Here is a 21,534-nt window from a genome sequence, read left to right as displayed (position 1 = left end):
GTCTGTGGACGCCTTCCGCTCAACATGTCCGAGCTAGGCTTTCCGTCGCCGCCGCCCCTCCCCGTCCCCTGCTCCCTTCCACGTTGCTTGTTTTCTGTCCCAGTGGACCAGCACCCCTGCCCGTTTGCCTGTTGGAGCAGCCTGCTTGCCCACTTGCGCGCACGCCTGGCCCGCCTGGTCCGCCCCGCCAGCGAGTCCTGCCGCTTCCGCTCCTTTCCGCCTCCCTGCCGTCCTGTCTGCTGGCAACCTCCCTGCCGCCGCTGCGCTCCCTCAGCCTTTATTCTCCAGGCCACGGCCGTGTGTTTTAAACTCTTAAATCAGGTTATGTAACTGCTGCATGAAACTCCTCGGACTTACTAATTGCATTTGGAAATATAGCTGCAAAAGGAAAAAATGAAAGCCCTGGCTGTGGACTGGGGTGGACCGGCAGGGCCTGGCGGGCGCCCCTCTCCGCCCCCGGGGCTGCCGCGCTGCCACTGCGGGTTTCCTCTCAGGCTCCCCACGTGCCGTTCGCGTTCGGACGCCGAGCCATTGTCCTTCCGGCTGGAGAGCAGGACGGGCCTGAGCTGAGGAGGCCTCCCCCGGGCCCATCCTGCAGCCCGCGCCTTGTCTCTTGGATCAGCTCGAATGTCAGCCCAGGGCGGCCTCTCTGCTCCCGAGTGGGACTCGTTTTCTTCTCCTGCCCTCCCTAAAACTGTATTCTCCATTAATTGCTCTGTTTATTTCCTGAAAGGTACTTACAGAATTTTTAAATTTATTTTGTTCACTTTTGGTTGATTTATGACTTACAGCCTTTTATTAGAACATACTCTCATAAAGACGGAGACGTTATCTATGTTGCTCTCTGTGAGCCTTTTTCCCCCCAAAATAGTCGTTCTCTGAAGAGACTGTTAGGAGTGTCTGTTATCTTGAAGTTAGTGTGGCTTGGTGGGGTATACTGAGCTCCACTTTAGTCTTCTTTGGTTCAGCCCATCTCATTCGTTCTGGATGTTTCCAGCTGCCTCCCCAGATGCGACGTATCTAAGGGAGAGGCTGTGAATGGGTGTCCAATCGTTTATCGTTTTTGGATCCCTTGTTTGTCCTGGGCTCTTCAGGACACATAGAACTGAGTATACATTCTTTCCTACTGTGTTCAAAGTAAGATAACTTACAGAAATTTAAAAAAAAATTTTTTTACCCTCCCCTGAGGACATTTTTTTTTCATTGCTTTTAGGGAGAGAGGAAGGGAGAGAGGGAGAGAAACAGTGATGTGAGAGAGAAACATTGATTGGTTGCCTCTCGTACGCGCCCTGACTGGGGATCGAACCTGCCACCCAGGTATGTGTCCCGACCGGGAATCTCCTACAGCATTTCGGTCCATGGGACAGTGCTCCAACGAACTGAGCCACACTGGCCAGGGCAGAAGTATTTTAAAAGCCATTTTTATAAATGATGGGATTAGGACCAACAGAACATGAGTAGGAAAAACATGAAACGAAGCCATGAGTGAGGTGAACATGCCGAGCGCATTGCCCCAGGAGGAACCTGCAGGGCCAGAGCTGACTTTGGGTTTGTATCTAAATTAGGCAAGTAAATATGCTCAAGTCTAATTTGCAATCAACTGGTAGTTCTTTTCTTTCTTTCTTTCTTTTTTTTTTTTTTTTACTTTTTGTATTCTTGAATTTTAATTCAAGCAGCCAGACCATTTGAAACCATATTCTATATATAAAACCCAGAATTTAGTCAGACATTTTGATTCTTATGTTATACAAGGTCTTTTTTTGACTATTTAGCAAACAACCGTGGTTACGCAATTATCTAGTTAGAAAGCAGGTCTGATTATGAGTTGAAACTGTATAGGTTAAAATGAGACCTTCACAATTTTATTTATAAAAGCTATTTCACAGTAACTATGAGGAGTTTTCTACTTTTCTCAGTGCTGTCAGTTAGACTTGACTTCTGGTCGTTCTGAGCGAGTCTGGAAGTGCCTTTACATCCTGTGTGGTTTGTCATTTCTCGCCGTGGTGATGAGGGAGCACTCACCGAGGCCGTGACGCCAGCGTGTGGCAGCTGCTTCTTGGCTTCAGTCTGGCTTCAGTCTGAACCAAAGGAGAGAGTTAGGAAAGGCAGGCGTGGATGGGATGGGGCGCCAGCATGCACCCGGTTCAGCTGGGGAGGCTCCCTGGACGAGGGAGTCCCCTACAGGACACCTGTTTCTAGCCACACGGACCACGGAGGCCATGGAGAGCCAGCTGGTCTGTTCCAGCCGCATGTGCTGTGGCCGCTGTGGATCCCTGCTTCTTTGCAAACGGCCGAGTCTGCTCAGGCGGACACATTTCTTTAGGGGCCCCCAGCCTCTCTGCGGCAGCACTGCGCCCTGTGGGAAGGTGTCCGGGGAGCCGGGAGCTCTGCCGTGCAGTACGCCAGAGCGAGTCTCTCACAGCCCGGCGGCTCCCCCCGCCCCTGGGGACCGGGGCCGCCTTAGGCGCGGCAAGGCTGCGCACAGGCCGGGTGCCAGGGGGAGCCTCAGGGTTAAGGCCACCTGGGGGAGGCTGAAGCTGAGACTAGAGGGCCTTGGGAGCCAGGACAGGAGCGATCAGCACGGGGAGAAGTGCGCAGGGGTCACCTGGACCAGAGGCAGCTTGAGAGGAGGCCGATGGGGTTCCCTGGACCCGATGGAGAAGCAGCCTGGTGTCCGGGACCGGAGACCCCGTGTGCTGGAGGGGCAGGCAGGGCGTGAGGCAGAACCCGGAGGGCCCTCGCGGCTCTCGCCCCCGGGGGAGCTACTGCGTTGGGGGGCCCGCCTGGGGCCCTTGGGAAGGAAGTTCGACGGAGGGCGCGCATTTCCCATCTGCAGTCCCTGACGCGTTGTTGAGGGTTTTGCTTTGTTTTTTAATTCAGCTCAAAGGTATTCATCGTATTCCCTTTCCATTTTGGCTTACGTTAGCAAAACTAATTCTCTAAGCATTTATTTGCATTATAAATTATACATGTTTGTGTGTACATTTTGAAAAGGGCGTAATATGTGTGGATTTTTCCTGCTTGTAACACGTTAAGCCCACTAGCAGAACTGTTTAGTCTGGCATGTGTGGTTGGAATTTTTGATTTCAATATTTGCTTCTCCTAGTTAGCTGTGTGTTGACCTCTCTTCCTAGGCTCACTTTTTTTAACCCGAGTGGGGAAAGAGCCACCATGCAACCAGCCTCAAAAGCAGGCAAATAAATTCTTCCTTATGAAGCTGGAAGTGCTGAGTAAATCTTGGTTTTCCCCAGTTAGAGAACGTCACTGCTTGCAGTCACAGCCCACCGTGTGCTTGTGGCATCGCCGAGTGCGTCTGGGACAGAGACGCTTATATTCCCGCAAGACATTCACAGTACAAGACAGGGTTGGAAACAACAATGAAATTGTGCGATGTTTTGTGTGATTTTTCTGTTTTCTTAGCAAAATTCGGCACATATATAATCTCTCTGTGGTACTTTCTTTTGAAGTGTAGAAAGATAGACTTTATGGTTGCATAATCTCTATGTTACATTGTGAAAACATCGCTGTTACGCTGACCATGAATAAGGCATATGTGTCTGCCACTAGGCCCTTGGGCATGCGCTTCATTTCTCAGTGAATACTACCCTGCTCAGTACTAGGGAAGAACGAGCCAGCACTAGAGTACTCGCGAAGTACTAGAAAAGACCAAGAACAACCAGCCGTGAGAGACGGGGACGGCTTGTGAGTTGCTCGTGAAATCCTAGCTACCAGCCTGCTAATCGAACAAAACCCTCCAAGCACAGCTGGTGTGGGAATGAGAGGCTAGGGTCTGTGTCCCGATGGATTCCAAGGCCATAAGCCAAGGTCTGCGGCTGGGGCGTCGGCGCACGAGGCAGAACGCTGCCTGGCAGTGCGTGAGTTGCTGCCAGCGTCACGGGGGGCTGGGGGGGCGCCCACCTGCACAGGTGCAGCTGCCGAAGCTTCCCCGCGCACCCCGCTGCCCCTTGGGTTCCGGGTTAGGGGCGCTAACACCAGCACCCCCGTCACCGCGCAGCCACTCGCCTTCGGTGGACACAGGCGTCCTTCCTGCGTTTGCGCTTCTTCCCGCTGGCGCCTCCCTCCCCTCCCCATGAGCGTTGTCCGTCTGCTCACAGCCTCTGCCTCCTCGACTGACCTCAGCCAGGCTCCTGCCTCTGCCCGCCGCTGGCCGCCGCCTGGTTTCTCCGTCCCCCCCGCTGTTCCCTGCGCAAGGCGTGGAGGCCGTCGCACGCTTGGCCTTTGGTTCTGCTTCGCCGCCCCGGTTCTCTCCGGCCCGTTCCAGTCCGGGGTGGCCCCTGGGGTCCCACGGAAGCACCTGCAGCCGCGGCCATCGGAGGCTCCCCAGGTGCACAGCCCGGGGGCGGCGTTCAGGACTCGTCTCCTCGCCTCAGCGGCCTTGGACCCGACTGCTCACTCAGCCTCCTTGGCACTCTGTGCGCCAGCATCGTCCCTTAGCCCCCAGACGTCCGTCTGCCCGCTCGTTCTCACCCCTCTTCCTCCACGTGGGAGTGTCTGGACTTAGGTCATCGACTCCTCCTCCCCATCACTTACTCCCCAGGGGGCCGAGAGCGACATCACCCAGGAGATCGATCTGCTGGCGGGTCCTGGACCGTCGTCAGTCCCTGTTCAGGTCCCGCACTCGGACGTTCTTTTCTTCCTTCTGATGCCATGTACCTTCCCCATTCTTCCCTTCCACAGCGAAGGGCGGCTCTGGTTTTCCTGGCACCCACGCCAGACACGCAGGGGCCTCTGCAGCCTCCCTCTGCGCGCTCTGCTGCTGCAGCCTGGAGGGGGATCCCGCGGCCTGAGGGACTCGCCCCCAGCCCTTGCTCTGGCGGTACCGTCCCCCAGGAGCCCCCGCCTCCACGCAGCTCCTGCCCGCGGTCGTCGTTGAAACCGCCGCGAGAGGGCCCTCCCTCGGGACGGCTCTCCCCACAGTCTCTGTTCCCCGCCCTTTCCCTGCCCAGCCCCCGCGGCATTTCCGCTTGGACACACGCAGACACACGCGGCGCCACAGACCTGTGTGTGTTCACTGAGGGCTCTTCCCTCAGAGCAGGAACTCTGCGCGGGGAGGGGCTGTCTAGTATGCTCACTATTTCATTACCTGCAGTGCCTACAACACACAGTAGGCACTTAGTTTTTCTGCTGAACTTTGTGTTCTATTTCTACTTTTTATCTGTGACCACTGCTTCAGGTAAAGTGTCAGAAAATATTCAAGATTATGTAAACATATTTCAGCATTAAAGAAAAAGCAAATGACAGATCTAACGTAAAAGGAAATAATTTAGCTGAAAAATATGGAAATTACACTTTTTAAAGGGCTCTCCACTAATAAATGCCAAGAATTGTTTAGAAATTCATAACGTTTTCATTGTTTTAATTGAATCTTAATTATTATTTGATTAAAATTAGTAATTTTTGTGTGTAGAGTAGATGAAATACTGATATTTTTCAGTTTTTCATTTTTTAGTATCATTTGTTGTAAAAAGATGGAATTAGTGAGGAATGTTCATTTTAAATTGTTTTGTGTATAGAGGACTTTATTTTCATACTGTTTAATTAAGTGTTCTAAGAAAACTACAAGTGTCTAATTCATCAAGTTAAACAAGCATTTGGGTGTGTAAGAGTGTATAGTTTTTCTCTTAACGATCAGCAATTTCCTTATTTATAAGTATGTAATTTGTTATGAGTGTTCTGCTCTGAGATGTGTTCAACTTACATCCTTCTGTCTTGTGTAATCATACTCCCACTAGTTTCTCGTATAATCAAATTCTGTTTCTCTTTGATTACTATCCTTTCACCTTTCTTTCCTGTCTGTGCCAGAATTTTTAAGGGGGCCTGAGATAGCTTTGCTCCGTAAGCGGCTGCAACAACTGAGGCTTAAGAAGGCCGAGCAGCAGAGGCAGCAGGAGCTGGCCGCGCGAGCGTGCCCGCCGCCCCCGGCCCTGGACCCGCAAGCCGCAGGTTACTGCACCCGGTGTGCTCCGGGGAGCTTGCGCCGGGTGCTGCGGGGGACGCAGGTGCTGCTGCTGCTGCTGCTGCTGCTGCTGCGGGTGCTGCTGCGGGTGCTGCTGCGGGTGCTGCTGCTGCTGCTGCTGCTGGGGGCGGGCCCGCGGGTGCCTGCAGCTTGCCTGGCTAGGTGGCAATGGCTGCGGTGTTAGCCACAGGGGAATATGACATAATCTGCTGTTTTATCCATAGTTGGGGGGAGGTATTTTTTTCTTTCATAGTCAATGAACAACTTTCTAATAATTATCTAGCCAGCTTTGAGCCTGCATTGAGATTTCTACTGAAACTTCCTGTACCCTTAAATGATCTCTATGCTTATGGCTTCTAGCTCCTCCTACTCTTCTTTTTCTTGTTGTTGTTGTTTTTTTTTAAAGGCTTCATTTATTTATTTTTGGAGAGAGGGAGAAAAACATCAGTGCATGATTGCCTTTCAACCGCCCCCTGCTGGGGACCTGGCCCACAGTCCAGGCATGTGCCCTAACTGGGAATCGAACCGGTGATCTTTTGGTTCACAGGCTGGTGCTCAGTCTACTGAGCCACACCAGCCAGGGCTCTGCTCTTCTATTTCTTTTTTCTTTTTCTTTTTCTTTTCTTTCTTTCTTTCTTTCTTTTTTTTTTTTTTTGGCTTTAAAAGTTAACCAGTGTTCCTGTTCCCATATAAGTGTAGTTACTAGTTATGCTAGATTTTAGAATTAAATATCGTTTGGCCATACTAGCCTATTGACTCAGTCATCCCCCTCTGTAATTATGTGAACACGTTCAATATCTGCCTACTTAGTTCTTCTACACATAACCCGCTGTCTGACACGTAGGACAGCGAAAGCACCCCACAGCCTTGTGTTCCTGTCCTGATGCTATGAGACCCTAAGGCAGTAGTTACTGGGGCCTCTCTCTCTTTCTTGGAGTGTCTCAATGGCCCAGTTCTTTCATGGACAGACAGCTCTTGATGCTCAGTAAGCATTTGTTGAAAGAATTCATGAAAGATAACAAAAATCATTTGTCTTCTTAACTCTTTGCAGATGCCTCATAGGTACTGTATCCTGTATAATGGGTACTCTCTTAGGTGCTGTAGTTCTTAGGTTAGGAACTAGAGTGTGTCCGCAATTCTCATACTAGTGAGATTATTGTACTTTGTTTTACTGCTTTAAGGAGTGGTGAGGTTGGGGATTAAATTACTTTGAGAACTCTGATTTATTACTAGGAGTTCATTTATGTATTGGTAGAACTAGACAACCTCTACTTTATCAGTTCCAGTGAGTAGTATGATAACAAAAGCACATTATATAATACTGTGGTGAAATAAAATAGTTTTAAGTAACTGTAGTATAGAGGTGTGATGTTTGGAACAAATTCTGGGCCTGATTTTTTAATGCAGTCATGCAAAGATGTCTCTGATTTTTTATTATTATTATTTTTTAACTATAGAGAAATCTCTTCTTACGAAACGAGAATGTGCTTAGATTACAATTATGGCATTTAATGACATTTGTTATGACTTTATGTTATGTATAAAACTTTAGCTAAATTATTTCAAAAGTAAAAAAAATGCAATATAGAAACCAATAAAAAAGAAGATACAGTGTGTCTCTTACATATGTAAATACTTTTAAAATACTGAAATTTATGTGAATTTGGGTATAAAACAGAGAGCTGCCTGCATTAGCAGGAAAGCCGTGTATATTGTGGACCTCCAAGAAGTATTTTGAGACTCAGCTTTCGTACCTAGTTCACTAACTGGAATTGAAGTAGATTCTTTTTGGAGTCAGACAATTTTAGGGTAATTATTTAGTGTCTGAAGTCAGATGCTGTTTTCCCAACTCTAAGTATCATCTTTAGTAAATAGCGTCCGGTACGGTATCCAGCCTCCTTGTGGTGGCCTTTACAACGCTGAGGCGGAGCAGGCGCCTGGTGGGTTTTGAAGGGGAGAACCGCGTTGTCTCTTCTTTGTGATTAACCTGCAAGTTTGGGTCCCGGAGACTGCCCCGTGGACGACACCAGAGGCCGTGGGGGCTGTCACTCCCGAGAGTTGCCCCCTCACGTACAGGTGGGGCACTTTGTCCGCGGGGCTGGCCTTCGTCGCTGCATTCAGCAGGGCACCCTCCTGTCCCCGCAGCGGTGCTGGGCGGTGAAGGGCGTCGGGACTCTTGAAACAGCCGCTTGTCAGTTGTTCCCAAGGACAGCTGATAAGGTCTCCGCGTTTTGTCCATTTAGTCAGTTCTGGCTATGAAGGGAAGAACACAAAATTCTTCATTTTAGAACACACAGATTATAGAAATAAAGAATAGGACTTAAATTTATGCAAGTCAACAGGGAGTTTTATTTGAAAAACAATTATTCAAACATCTCATTATACTTAATAACTAAATACAGTTTTGGGTATGTGTATTATGAACATGAAGTAGTCCACCCTCTCCTGCTAGATGTTCCTACAGAATCATTGAGCAGCAGAGAAAGTATCAAAATCAACATTCTGGATTTTCACTCACTACCAATAAAAGAATGTGCATTTCCCATAAATAAAAACTGTATTTTCTCATTAACACTTTGATATGTTTATAATATTAGTAAGTGATAATACTGTCAGTAAGTGATATTTCTGTTGTCTTCTCACCTATTTAAATCTTTTGCATATAAGATACTCAAAGGAGACATTAATGTAATTTGGAAACGAAGCAATTTTCACAGCTGTCTAGCAAACATTTTGTCTCTTTTCAAAACATAGGCCCGATGAGAGCCTTTTGTGAGAGGCTAAGTGGAAGATGAATCTCTAATACCTGAATTTCTGTAGGGGGTAGGAGTAATCATTTTGTAGAAATAATCTACATTTTAATGGGATGGGGCCTGATGCTAGGTATTGACAAACCCAGATAGAACCCACCTACTTAGTTGCCAATATTTCTTGGCAAGCGAAGACTAAATCATTCCGAGGCACCAAGTGGTGTCGCCCTGTTTCAAGGGCTGTTTCAATGAGCCCCGGGAGGCGGGTGCCCAGGAGGTCTGAGCGGGGGTTTTCAGCCGGGCGCGCTCCCCTGTCTCCTGGGGGGGTTCCAACGCAGAGCCTGCAGAGGTGGCGGCGTGGTGAGGACAGCGCGCAGGGAGATGGGGGGCGGCCTGCCTGCTCGGCCCGGTGCTCACTCGGAACCTCCGCTCCTGGGCGCGCGTGTTGAGGCTGCTGCTCTTAAAGAATTTTGACTGCTATGCATGATGATTTTTCATAATTTCAAAAAATTTTATTAGGATTGATTACTTGAAAATACTTTCACTTTATAGAGTTTAAAAAGCCATTCTTTTCTAGGCTTTCAGAAAATACTCCATAACTGATTTCTAGCCTTTCAGTGATTTTTGTTGTTATTTTTTAATCACAAAGAGGCGCGTTTGCCTTCATCAGACTGCTGCCTGGGTATGGACTCGGCTGAGATCTTGTCCCCGGCCCCATGATCAGGCGGCCTTGGGCAGGCCCTGTGGCTGCTTCGTGCCTCAGTTTCCCAGTTACTGCCCTGTGCAGGTAGTGTGGCCTGCATCACTCACAGAGGCGGCATAAGGGTGGGGCCGCTAAGAAGGCATAAGACAGTGTCTCTGCTCCTAAGGAGCGCAGCGTGCACAGTAACAGTCTCCTAATGACTGCCTTTCACCTCCTGCCTCAGCACGTGCTCATCCCGGGCCCTGTAAGGCCAGTGGCCTCTGGGGTTTTGAACAAGCTGCGTGTGTCTGTCTCCCAAGCAGCCGCACAGAGGCAGTGGGCAAAGGGCTGATTTTAAACCCAGCTCTTTATTTCCATTCCAGGTCATGGGTTGCTGGCTCCTGCTCAGAGTGGCGCCTGCTGGTACTGGCCCGACCGCTACAGCCCCACTGGAGCGGGGAGCCAGCCTAGAGGGGGGCAGGTAGGAACTGTTTTTTCACTTTATGGCACGGTTTTGCTGATTGGAAAAAGTAATTATTTTGTACCCCCGAAGGGTATAGAACATTGGTGATTATTTTTTAAAAAGGGCTTTTCAAAACTGAGCCATATTGGAAAAAATCAGCGCTTCCCTGGTCCTGTGCAAGCAGGCTCTTCACAACCTCATATTCCCACCCCTCCCCTGTCCCTGATGACAGTCATGGGTGGTGGGCGCACTCGCTCTCCACCCGCGTTCTCAGTGTTTACACGCAAGTCGTCAGTAGGCGCGACCTGGCATTGACCTAGTCCCGCAAACGCTCCTTGACGCCATCGAATGGCAGAGTCCTGAGCGAAGCCGTGAGGGTTCTTAGAACTTTAAATATGAGAATATGCTCCATATTTTTCAAAACAGCTTCCTGTCATCATTTTCATTCCGTACCATGTTTCTCAGCACCAGGCACGCGATAGTGGCATGAATACCCCTTTCCTATGAGCCACCCACGCAGCTCACGTGGATTAGCTCATTACATCGTCCTAAGAGCAGGTCGTGGTACTGTCTTGATTGTGTCCATTTTACAGATAGACAAACTGAGGCTTAGAGAAGTTACATAACTTCCCCAGGGCTACAGTGTTACTGAGGAGAAAAGCCAGATTTGAGCCCAGAGAGTCTGGCTGAAGAGTCCTTGTTATTTACCTGTTGGTCTGTAATTCGCTCTTTTTTTCCTACATTTGAGAAGATTCTGATGTCAAAGGGATCGAGAATGTTCTCAATACCAAAACACAAACATTTCAGAAACATAATAGTAATTGGCATGAGACAACTTGAGCTATTACTAAATGAGCTTTGGCTTAAAGTTTGTCTTGACCTTAAAAGTAATATTGTTATTCTAGACACTTTCAATAAGCCAACAAGCCACATTGCACTTTGTAACAAGTTATCTCTGGACCATATGACCAGACTTTTATTTTGCGATGGTACTTTCCAGAAGGAGCTTCATGGAGAGACAGAGTCAGTACGCAAATGAAGCAAGCAGCATTGAATTAATCATTGTATTTTTTTTTTTTTTTTTTTTTTTTTTTTTTTTAGTATTAGTTATTCTGATGGCTACTGAGTTAATATTTAGAAACATTTCTGTAAGTTAGAAGTCCGTGGGGGTGGTATTTATGAATGCCTACTGGTATAAGAACATGTCACTTCAGGTGTCTGTGCAACAGGCAGACAACCTCTCCAAAAACTGCTGCAGGCACCAGCGGCAGGACCAGAACGGAAGCGGGGTCAGGAAGGGTTTCGGAGCAGAGCCTGGCCGTCAGGTCAGGGCGGGACGGGCAGCGAGAGCTCCTCGGGCCGCTCCGCGGCCACAGCAGGCAGCGCGGCCCCGTGTCGTTTAACAGGGTCTCCTGCCTTAGTGTGAACTTCCTTCGTCATTTAAATCCTTTAAGAGTAAAAAATACACAATTTTGTGGAGGTGACAGCATTCTAGGCTCTTGATCAAGGTTTTGTTTTCTTTTTTTTTAGAGAAAGTTACTCCTAAATTTTATTTTAATAATTGTATAAGACATACTTCATTTACTGAGATTTGTACATTGTGTACATTTATGGAAGAATTAAGGCTTTGTAAAAAGATGGCTTGGAGGGTTCGTAGAGCTCTTCATCATTAAGGGAGAGCACACTAAAATGTGTAATAAATCCAGAGGGACGAGAACTGTTTCGTAGGAGACTTTCTGGGATGATTTTCCAATATTTATTTCACTCTGACCTATATTTTTGTTACGTTTTTCTTTAAAGAATATAGTTTTGATTTTCTGTAAAAATTAGCTTACCTGTTCCTCAAAAGCAGCATGGGATGGCTGCATCCGGCTCTGAACCGGACGGCGGGGCGAACGCCGTATGCAGGAGGGGCGCAGGGATGGCGGGGGGCAGGCTGCAGCGCTGCCGTCCCCACGGCCCTCCTCGTGTGGGACCGGTGTGTCGGACTGAGGCTCCGGGGTGAGGCGATGCGTAGGGGCAAGGGGAGCTGGTGCTGAGACGGTAACCAGGCTGCACCAGAGTCCGGCAACGCAGACATCTGTGTGCAGCCTGGCTGTATCAGAAGGGGGACGGTTTCAAGTCAGCACGAGTGGTCCCGGAAGCAGGGTTCGGACCTGTAAACGTACAAGTGGGAGCCGTCAAGTGGTATGACATTGCTGAGAATCAGGATATATTGGAAAACCCTTAGCTGTCGAGTTGAGGACAGTCGACTCAAAATCCCTACCTTTGGGGGAATGAAGTGCCACTAGGATGGAGACTGGCCATCAGCCATCAGCCAGGTGTTTGGTTTAGACTCAGCACTGGCCCAGACCTGGGGTGTGGGCCCTCAGGAAGCAGGAAGCAGTCGTGCGTTTCGGGGAAGGCTCTGCGTATTGTCCATACTTTCCTTTTTCCCACGGCCCAGCTGGGACACCAGACCCCAAGGCAGGAATAGCAGCCACCTCCTCCCGCTCCCCAGGGCCTGGCTCAGGTGGCCAGGCCACAGGATGGGCAGGAGGAGAGGAGAAGCGCAGGCCTAGCAACGCTGCTTGGCTTGTTCTGTGCCACGGAGCTCGTTATTGGCACAGCCAGGGACAGAAGAAAAGACGGCTAAGTCCGGGCGAGGGCTCCGCTCGCTTTATCATGCTGCCTTCCCGCTCTGCCAGGGTTTTCGAACAGTAGAGCCCGTTTATGAAACCAGTTCTTACATAGAAACTCAGTGTGTCAGAGGACAGAGATAGAGTGTTCCACCTGGTGCAGAGGCAGACGGCGGCGCGGAGCCCAGACCATGGGGCCTTCTCCCTGCCTGTCTTTTGTCCCCACGAGGCACCGACAGAAGCTTAAGACTTCACAGGGTACAGGTGTAATACGCATGATGTAGCATAGCATGTAAAGTTAATTGTGCTTCTCTAATGGCGATTACTTCATCGAATATTTACTTTGTAAACATTTTCTCTGTCTTGCGTCTTCACATGAGCTCCTTTTTCAGCTCAGGGCATAACAAACAACACCTAGCAAAGCGTAGCGAGCACGTTTCACGCTGGAAGCCTCCAGCCCAGGACGGGCTGGCCTGCAGGAGCCGGCGAGGGGTGGAGAAGGGCCGGGAGTCTTTGGCCCAGCGGAGGGCTCGCCGTCTCCGCCGCGCCCCGCCCGCCCGCCGTGCCCATCGCGCCTGTGCCCAGGGGGTTTTGCGTAGGACGCGTGCATGGAAGGAGAAGAGTGGGTCCAGCTCCCTCGCACAGCTGCTGGCGGCTTGCCTGAAGTAACATGTCCTAAGCACGTGGCCCTGCTTCCTCACTGCTCGGGAACCCCTCCGCAGTGCTCACCTCTGTCCCCACCCCGTACCTGTGTTTAAGCGTAGACATGATCGTGACCTTGCTATGCAGTTGTCTGCTGCTTATTTTTAAGTGGAAATCTCATTTTTGTTTCAGATTCTCCTTCTTCTGTGGTTAACAAACAGCTCGGATCCATGTCCCTTGACGAGCAACAGGGTGCGTGCGACAGGAGATGCGCTGTGCCCGGCGCCCCGTTCTGTGGCAGCACACAGACCAGCCCTCTCCCCCCCGTAGTGTCTGTTGCCGGCGCGGCCGGCGAGGCAGCGCCCGGTGGCCGAACGCCCCGAGGCGGCACGGTGTGCGGGGCCCTCGGGAAGGCGCGGGTGCTCCTCCGCGTGAACGAGGTTACTCCCTGCCCTGGGCCAGTAGGCTGCCTTTGAGTCCGCTCCCTGTACCAGCCCTGTGAGGGGCAGAGACGAAGCCCAGTTTTCAATTCGGGGTCTCTCTCATAGAGTCGTGTGGACCTGTGGGTGTGAGGGGAGCGCGTTACACAGCGGGCAGTTCAGGAAAGGCGACTTGAGCACGGTGGCACCCTGCATGGCCCCGTTGCTGCAGCCGTGACACTTGGTTTTATGTCTCACTTCCCTGGGGTTGGGCTCCAGGGAGCTTCACCTGTAAGGGGAGCAACTTGGATTCCAGTTAGGAGGGTCCCAGGCCGCCAGCCGGAAGGGAAATGGCTTCTGCCTTCCACTTGCTCTTTCGAAGCTAAACAGGTAAAGAGCCGGCCCCAGGCCCTCGTGTAAAGCCTGATGAGATCGACTTTACAGGTATTTTCCAAAAACATCGAAAAAGAACTCAGCACTAAAGCCATACAATTCACATTTACATGTGCAGGATGACCCCGTCGTGAACAGTGTCGGGAAAACGAGCTCTTGCTGAAGGGCCTGTTTGGTGTGAGATCTGATTTCAACTATCTTCTCAGGAAGATATTCAGAAACCGATTTCAAAACAAATTAGAAACTCCCTCTGTACTCTCATCTTAAGTTAGCATTTATGCGAGCAGTGTGCTGTAGGTCTTCCTGTTCTTGAGAACGGATGAGGGCATCGGTAAATGAATTTGAGAACTAAGAAATTAAGCATGTTTTTTCTTTATACATTTATTGTAGTGGTATTAACTGTGAAGAATAATTACTATAAGGTAAAACAATTATAGTAGCACTGTATATTACATTTTACTGTTGTTTAAAACTGCTCTCTAATCAAGTAATTTTTTGCAAGGGTATATGAATGTAAAGAACATGTTTCTACCAGAGAGTTCGTAGCCAGGTTCATAGTCTATAAAATCATGTAGAATAATTTCCACAGACTTATCCTAAAAGATTATACTCAATTTCAGTTGGTACCTAATTTGCATATGAAAAGAGACAAGGGTAACACCCAGATTTTCAGTGTCAGTGACGATGCCATTTGCTCAGTAGACTGGTTTGGAGGTGGGAATTGGGAGGGATTTTGGGTTTGGGGCCAGGTACAGTACGATACGCCCTTCAGTCCTGTAAGCGGAGATGTTACATAAGAGGTCAAATAGCGACCAGGCCCGGCGGAAGCTGTGCCCGCACAGGCCTTCGGCGGCGGCCCTCCCTGAGTCCTCCGAGCAGCGCCGCGCTGAGGACCGGCAGCGGCCCGGGGGATGGAAGCCGAGCGTCTGGGTGCCGTTTGCTCAGCAGGATCTCACCTGTTGAAGTCCGGGGACCCCCACGCTCCGGCTGGCGTTCCCTAAAGGTAACTTCCGCTGTAAGAGCCGAGGGTAGTGCCCGCCCCGTCCTCCGCAGCAGGAGGGAGCCTCTCAGCGAGCAGGAGGGCCGTCCTCCCCAGCAGCCAGGGCGCACCTCTAGAAAGGTGCAGCCCGTCACGTCGCCCGCCTCAAGCTTTCCCCTGGTGTCCCCCACCCTGCCCTTCGAAGCCACCTGACCCCTTAGCGAGCCCCCAGGTGAGAGCCCCTGCGTGACCGCGCGGCCCCCTCGCGGGGGACTCCCCGCGCCCTGGCCCAGAAGGCCTGCTCTCGGTTCCTCCGACGCTCCAGGCTCCTTTCCCTCTCAGCTTCCCTATTTTTGCTGTGCCCTGTACCAAAAATGCTTTCCCTTCAGCCGCTTTCCAGATCTCACAGAGAGGGCGCACTCTCCACGATGACAGGACGGAGCTGAAGCCGTCCCCCGCCCTTTGACCTGTCTTCCTTCATCACGTGTGTCAACATCGGATCGCCCGCCCGCTGAAGGCCCATCCTTCTGCGTGTTCTCTGAGCGGTTTCACTCACTAATAATACTCAGTGCCCAACACTGCAGCTGCCATACATTCACAATAAACATGTGTTGAGGGAGGGAGTCAATGACTGGGTCCTTGAAGCGGTGGGGCGCTGTAGCCGCGGTTTCAGCCTGGGAGGAACACGCCCAGATGGCGCACTGGAAAGCTCGTTCGGGCAGCTTTGTGAGGGAGGGGTTAGAACGGGAGCTGCTGCCCGGTCCGGGCGACGGGTTGGGGGGGCCCCATCCAAGGCGGCGGTGGTGGGCAAGGGGGAGGGGCGGGTTGTTCAAATATTTAAGAAACAGTTAACGGGGCTTTGAGACTGATTTAGTTAAAACGCACCGGGAGGACGGTAGCCGGGTGTTTTGACGGGGTGGTCAATGCAACGCCATCCGCGGGGACGGAGACTTCAGGAGAAACAGCTTGTCCTGAGGGGAAGAGGGACGTGCGATTCTCTCGACCGGCCCGGGTCGAGGTGTGTTTGGGTGTCCCCACGAGGGAGCCCCCGAGGCAGTGGATGGAGGCGCGGCCCTGGAAGCCGTCCGAGAGTTCTGCAGAGGCGGCCCCCAAGGGTACGAATGTCACTAACAAAGATTTAAAAATTGTAACGGCTCACTTTACTGAAAAAATATTTTTCTCTCAGTAATTACATACACATTATTAAACTGGTTGCTTGCAGTCAGTGTTTTTTACTTGTTTATCTTGAATTTTTAACAAAAGCACAACATTTTGAAGAACAACAAGCAACAAATTTTGAGGAACAGAATTCAGACCTGCCACGCATTAAGTGGGTAGTCCCTTCAGATTAAACGCTGTCACCGAATTGAAATTTTATTTTGCTAAATGTCACCTTGGCAAGATGACGTATTTTACAGAGCCATTAAATGGACAATTCCAATTTTTATTAATAAATTCCTAATGGTTGGAGCCTGCCGTATTAATGGGAGACGGAAATGTGGTGACGGTCGCAGAGAGGAAATAACAGACTGCCGCGGGGAATGTGCGAGAGTCTACGTCTCCTCTGGTGGGGGCCGAGTGAGGCATCCCCGAAGGCCAGCGTGTCGGCGGCGGTCTGGAGGCTGGGTCAGGCCACGCCGGGCGAGGCCATCGCATCTGAGGGACTGGAAGAGGCCAGTGTGGCCGGAGCGTGCCATGCCGTCGAGGGGCGGGCAGGGCCCAGGTTGAGAAGGAGCTTTTGGATTTTCTGTTCAGGACATCAGGAGGCTCACAGAGGACGTGAATCCGGGAGCGTAGCCTGGCCCGGTGTGTGCGCGCAGAGGACGGAGAATTGGCTGGAGACCGGTCCACCCAGGAGGCTGCCCTAGTAGTGGGTGGGGACGTCGGCCTGCGGCAAGGAGTCAGGCAGGAGGGACGGGGAGCTCAGGAGGCGTGCGGGCTGTTGAACAGGCAGGGTGTGCAGAGCTCGTTGCCCAGGCGGTATGTTTCATGCTGCTGTTGGCGCACTTACTTTCTTTTATGTCTTTGAGCATGTTTTTTAGAGCCACAAATGAACGTAATTTCATAGTAGAAATGCACAGATCAAATGGTGTGAAAACATGTATTACCAAAAAAATTAATTTGTGGTTCTTCTCTGAAAGGCTTGGAAGATACCTAATTAAGCAAATAAAGTTAAAAGAAGTTGCTTTCAAATTATATTCCAGCCCATATTGAAATTTCTCTCTGAGCCAAGGCTGTCACCTGACAAAAAGGCTTTTGTATCATTTCTGGAAAGGACCTTTTACATTTGTTACTATTATGTTATCCTGTTGATAATAGTCAATAATAGTCAGTAGTCAAGAATCCTACGTCATCGACCATGCACTTCTAACCCTGAGAAACGAAGTCGTTCCAGGGCGGGATGCTGTCTCGATTGCCGTGCGGCTGTCACTGTGCTTCCTGAGCACGTTTCAGTTCAGTGCCGTCCCCCGTGATCGGGAGGGCTCCGCCCTGCTGGCCTCACGCGTGGCTGCTCGGAGCCGTCGTCGCTCGGCGAGGGAGAATGGCCGTCTGGAAACGGATCAGGGCCGGACAGGTTGGCTGTGATTTTTCCCACCAGCGCGCTGCCCTTGTGTTGAACGCACAGCGATTTCATTGCTTTTATTCGCCCGGGGTGTCTTCGGGGGAAGAGACAGACTGTCCCGGCGCGCCCGGGAGAAGGCACAGCACAGCTCTCCGGGGCTCCGGTGCCCGCCTGGCCGCCGGAGGTTTTGTCGCTTAGGGTCGTGCGGCTGAATGAACAGATTACGCATCACTTCTGAGGAAGGGCAGCAGGAATAGTGGATGCCTCTTAGCCAAAACCGTTGTCTATTCCAGCAGCCTCGTTTTCTTCTTTGTGCTGAAGGTCTTTCCAGGTCAGTGTAGTCTGGAGGGCTTCACGTCGCGGGAAGCCTCGGCGGCTCCGGAGACAAACCCAGCTCAGTAGGGTCCTCATCCGTGAGGCGGAGACGCCAACAGGTGTTAGCAAAGGTTGAAAGAACACATATGTCTCTGGGACGTGGTCATGCTCAACCCATTTTAGTTACTCTTATGATGGTGCTTTCTGTGCAGCTGTTTGTATGGCAAGGTGAAGTTCTAACCCCTACAGCTCTTAAAATCTCTGCTTGCTGGGCAGAGTCATTAAGTAGTATATACCTGCATTATGTAAGTAAGAACTTCCAGCAGTAAAGTTTCTGGACTGTGTTTGCTGATCCAACCTCTAATAAATAGAGCCAATTAGGGCAAATTGAAATGGTTACAAATATTTTTTTTCAAATTGAGTAGAAATGAAACTTAATTTTTTGTTCTTTAAAGTAGATTTTTCTTAGACATTTGTAGCTTACAGTATTCATTTATCAGAAACAGATGGTGAATTAGTTCACTAGTAAGCCAGGGATCTCTATTTCTGAGAAAATCCAACCTGACCGATGGTAATAATGATGAAGTGGAGGAGCATTAAACTAGGACGCACGGACTGAGCAGGATGCGGACATGGATTCTGACCTCAGGGCGCTGCCCCCGCCTGCGCCTTGGCTGAGGGAACTGCCGTGGTCTGGTCACGGAGACCCTGTTTCCGGGCAGCCTTCAGGGAGACCCCTGGACTCAGGGCGGACACATTTGTAACTGACAGAGGAGTGTGTTGTACTTAGACAGCAACGGGCCAGTTTTACACAAGTCTGGTGAGTTCACAGCAACTTAATTGAACAAATCATTTTATAAATTAAATGACTACTACTACGTTTTGTTTTTTAGATTTTATATATTTATTACAGGGGGAGGGAGGGAGAAAGAAAGGGAGAGAAACGTCAACATGTGGTTGCCTCTCGCACACCCCCAGCCGGGGACCTGGCCCGCAACCAGGCCTGTACCCTGAGTGGGAATCGAACCTGCGAGCTTTTGGTTCACAGGCCAGCGCTCAGTCCGCTGAGCCACACCAGCCAGGGCTGAATGCTACTATGTTGAACATGATTTACAATATAGCGATCATATTCATGAGAGATAAAACGGTAACTTTATAGTAAGTAGATAGTATAAGGAAGAAGGTTTTAATTACCATTGACCATCTCAGGAAGGCTTTGCTTCGGGGTGGTATAGGGTCCTGCGTGTGTAAACAAAGTAGTTTCTACCCCGTTCTGACCTCTTGACGGCTCTGTTTAGGCCGTTTCTGTTATAGCCTGCAGGTGTCTAGAACTTGTCTCTTTCATTTTCCTCTGAAGGAAAGTTTTGATGTAGTATTTGCATTTTGCAAGGCTTCTCATTACTTCTGCTTCTGTAACTGAGGTGGATCTAGGAAATTCAGCCCTGGTTTGGTTTGTTATTCCTTCTTTACTTTAAAATGAAAGTAGCAGAGCACTTGTGAACTGTCGTGAGGCGTGAGAGGACCAGCCGCAGCCCTGCCTCTGAGTTTCCTGGAGCGTCCAGTCTTTCCTGTCCTCACCTGCGCCAGGCGCCTGAAGGCGACTGTGACTTTGGCAGAGGGTCAAAGGTATCAGTCACATGACTGAAGAGTCAAGGAAAACTCTGTGGACAAATGACTAAGAAACAGCCAGATTTTCAAAGATGGTCAAAGATAGAATAGGTGTTTTAAAAGTCCCATTCTGGATAATTTTATCTAAGCTAAAGGTCTGTTGGTTATTTTATCAGAATGCCGTTGGGCAAAATACCACCTCCAAAACACTACAAAAGTGAATCTTGGAAGTTGTAAGAGGTTGTTCATTTATTTCCAGTAGCCGTTTATATCAAGGACATAGTCACGACAGAAGTGGTACGGAATTAGTGACTTTGCCGTTGGGGAGACCGGTTTTAGAATTCACCGACACTTCATTTTCAAATAGAAATGGATGTTGTCAGAGAGGACGTCTCCCGAGTCAGGGGCAGAGACAGCGTCCCTGCGGCTGACGCCTGGCTGGCGGCAGGGAGAGAACGCTTTGCCGCCCTGCTGCCCTTCTGCTCCAAAGGCCTGTGAGCCGCCTGCCACCGGCGGCCACCCGAGCCGAGGCTCTCTGAGGCCCCCCTGCAGGGAGCGCACCCACGTCTCCGGGCGGAAGGTGGGAAGACAGAGGTCCCGTATCGGGACGAGTGCCTGAGAGCCACAAAGCCTGAGTCGTGTGGGTTTATTAAGTTGTTACTGCTTTTGTCGTTACCTTTCAAGGCAAAGCTTATTTTTAGTACAATTGTGTCATGTCTTGAACTGGTATCGAGAGAACAGTGACATCACAGAAGAGCTTGCTTTCTGCAAGACCCTGGCAGAAATGACATGTTTGATTATACAGCAGTGCATGTTTCCTATGTATTTTAATGCTCCCCAAGCTGTGTTCATCATAAAAAGAAAAATTTTAAAGCCCCATGTAATTTTGCCCTTGAATATCCATGTACTCTTGGGGGAGGTGGCTTTGAAGTGTTCTATATCCATTTCTATAGGGTTTCTGGATTTTATTTGCCATTTTGTAAAGATTTTATTCTTTGAAATAGATGTATGTCGTGAAAAATAACCTATAGCTTCTTAAGGTGAAATTCCCATTTCCATCATTTAGTAACCAAATTCCTTGCAAGATTAGCCAGGAGGAGGAGGTGAAATATACCAAAACATGATCTTATAATAGAGAGTTTTAGAAAATTACAAAGAACAATAAATTCTCTTCCCCCTGCCCTGGATTGTAAGTCTATGAATTTGAAAAACAGCCTTTTCCTCCAGAGCTCCTGCGTTTCCCCAGCCTTTCCGAAGGAGCCGTTATTCTCGGTGCTGTAGCAAAGGAAGTCCAAGGTCATGAGCATTCTATTAAATAAAAGCACCAGTTGATAATGTATGTCAATGCATGTTAATATTCTTTGATTCCCTGATGATGAAATAATGGTTCTCAAATGTGTGTGATCTCCGTCTGCCTCCAGTGAAGCCGTGCACGCAAAGCTGGGACGTGGCGCAGTGCCGCTTTGGCGTGTGAGCGCTTCCGTAGCGCTTACCCTTGAACCTGAAGTGAGAACCTTAGCAGATGTGAGAATTATGACCAGGACAACCTAATTTAAGTTTTAGAAATTTTAGGAAATGTCATCTTTTTATTGGTGTCAGAGACTTTTTCAAATGTTTTAAACGCAATTTTCAGATAACAATAATGAAAAGCTGAGCCCCAAACCAGGGACAGGTGAACCAGTTTTAAGTTTGCACTACAGCACAGAAGGAACAACCACAAGCACAATAAAACTGAACTTTACAGACGAATGGTAAGTCCACGTTTTTGTAAGATGTTCTTGGCCGTTTTGTAGGACTGTATCAGATATTGTGTGTAGCGCTTCACCGTCTCTCTGTCTCGTTTGCTGTAACGTTCGCTTCAGAGCCACTCGGAGAGCCTGCCGAAGCTGGGGGCTGGGCCCTGCTCAGAGTTCGGTTGGAGGAGTGGTCGGGAATGTGTATTTCTAGAAACTTCCCAGGTGATGCTGATGTCGCTGGTCTGGGATATTCCTCTGACAGCACATGCAAAAAATGAAAAGAATGCATCGACTGTAGACCGTTAGTGTAACAATAACAAGCCTAACATTTTAGAGCTTTTTAGTCTTGGTTTTGTGTATAGATACATGTATATATATGTATGATTTTT

General features: G+C 49.6%; 1 protein-coding gene across 6 annotated transcripts in view; it reads left to right on the top strand.

Annotated features, from left to right (window-relative positions):
• Positions 1-21,534, top strand: part of DCAF6 (DDB1 and CUL4 associated factor 6) — a 69,693-nt gene that overhangs the window by 28,261 nt on the left and 19,898 nt on the right. For 2 of the 6 annotated variants that reach the window (XM_054587809.1, XM_054587810.1), the window contains exons 11-13: positions 5,824-5,964; positions 13,325-13,384; positions 21,043-21,160. In XM_054587809.1, coding sequence (XP_054443784.1) covers positions 5,824-5,964; positions 13,325-13,384; positions 21,043-21,160 — 319 coding nt within the window. The remainder of the gene's footprint in view (positions 1-5,823; positions 5,965-13,324; positions 13,385-21,042; positions 21,161-21,534) is intronic. The other 4 variants (XM_054587811.1, XM_054587813.1, XM_054587812.1 and 1 more) reach the window with 2 other exon arrangements.

The sequence above is a fragment of the Pteronotus mesoamericanus genome, unplaced genomic scaffold, assembly GCF_021234165.1.
Source record: "Pteronotus mesoamericanus isolate MK-2021 breed Mesoamerican mustached bat unplaced genomic scaffold, CSHL_Meso_final scaffold_1186, whole genome shotgun sequence".
In the NCBI taxonomy this organism is placed as follows: domain Eukaryota; kingdom Metazoa; phylum Chordata; class Mammalia; order Chiroptera; family Mormoopidae; genus Pteronotus; species Pteronotus mesoamericanus.
This window is presented reverse-complemented; position numbering and strand designations above follow the sequence as displayed.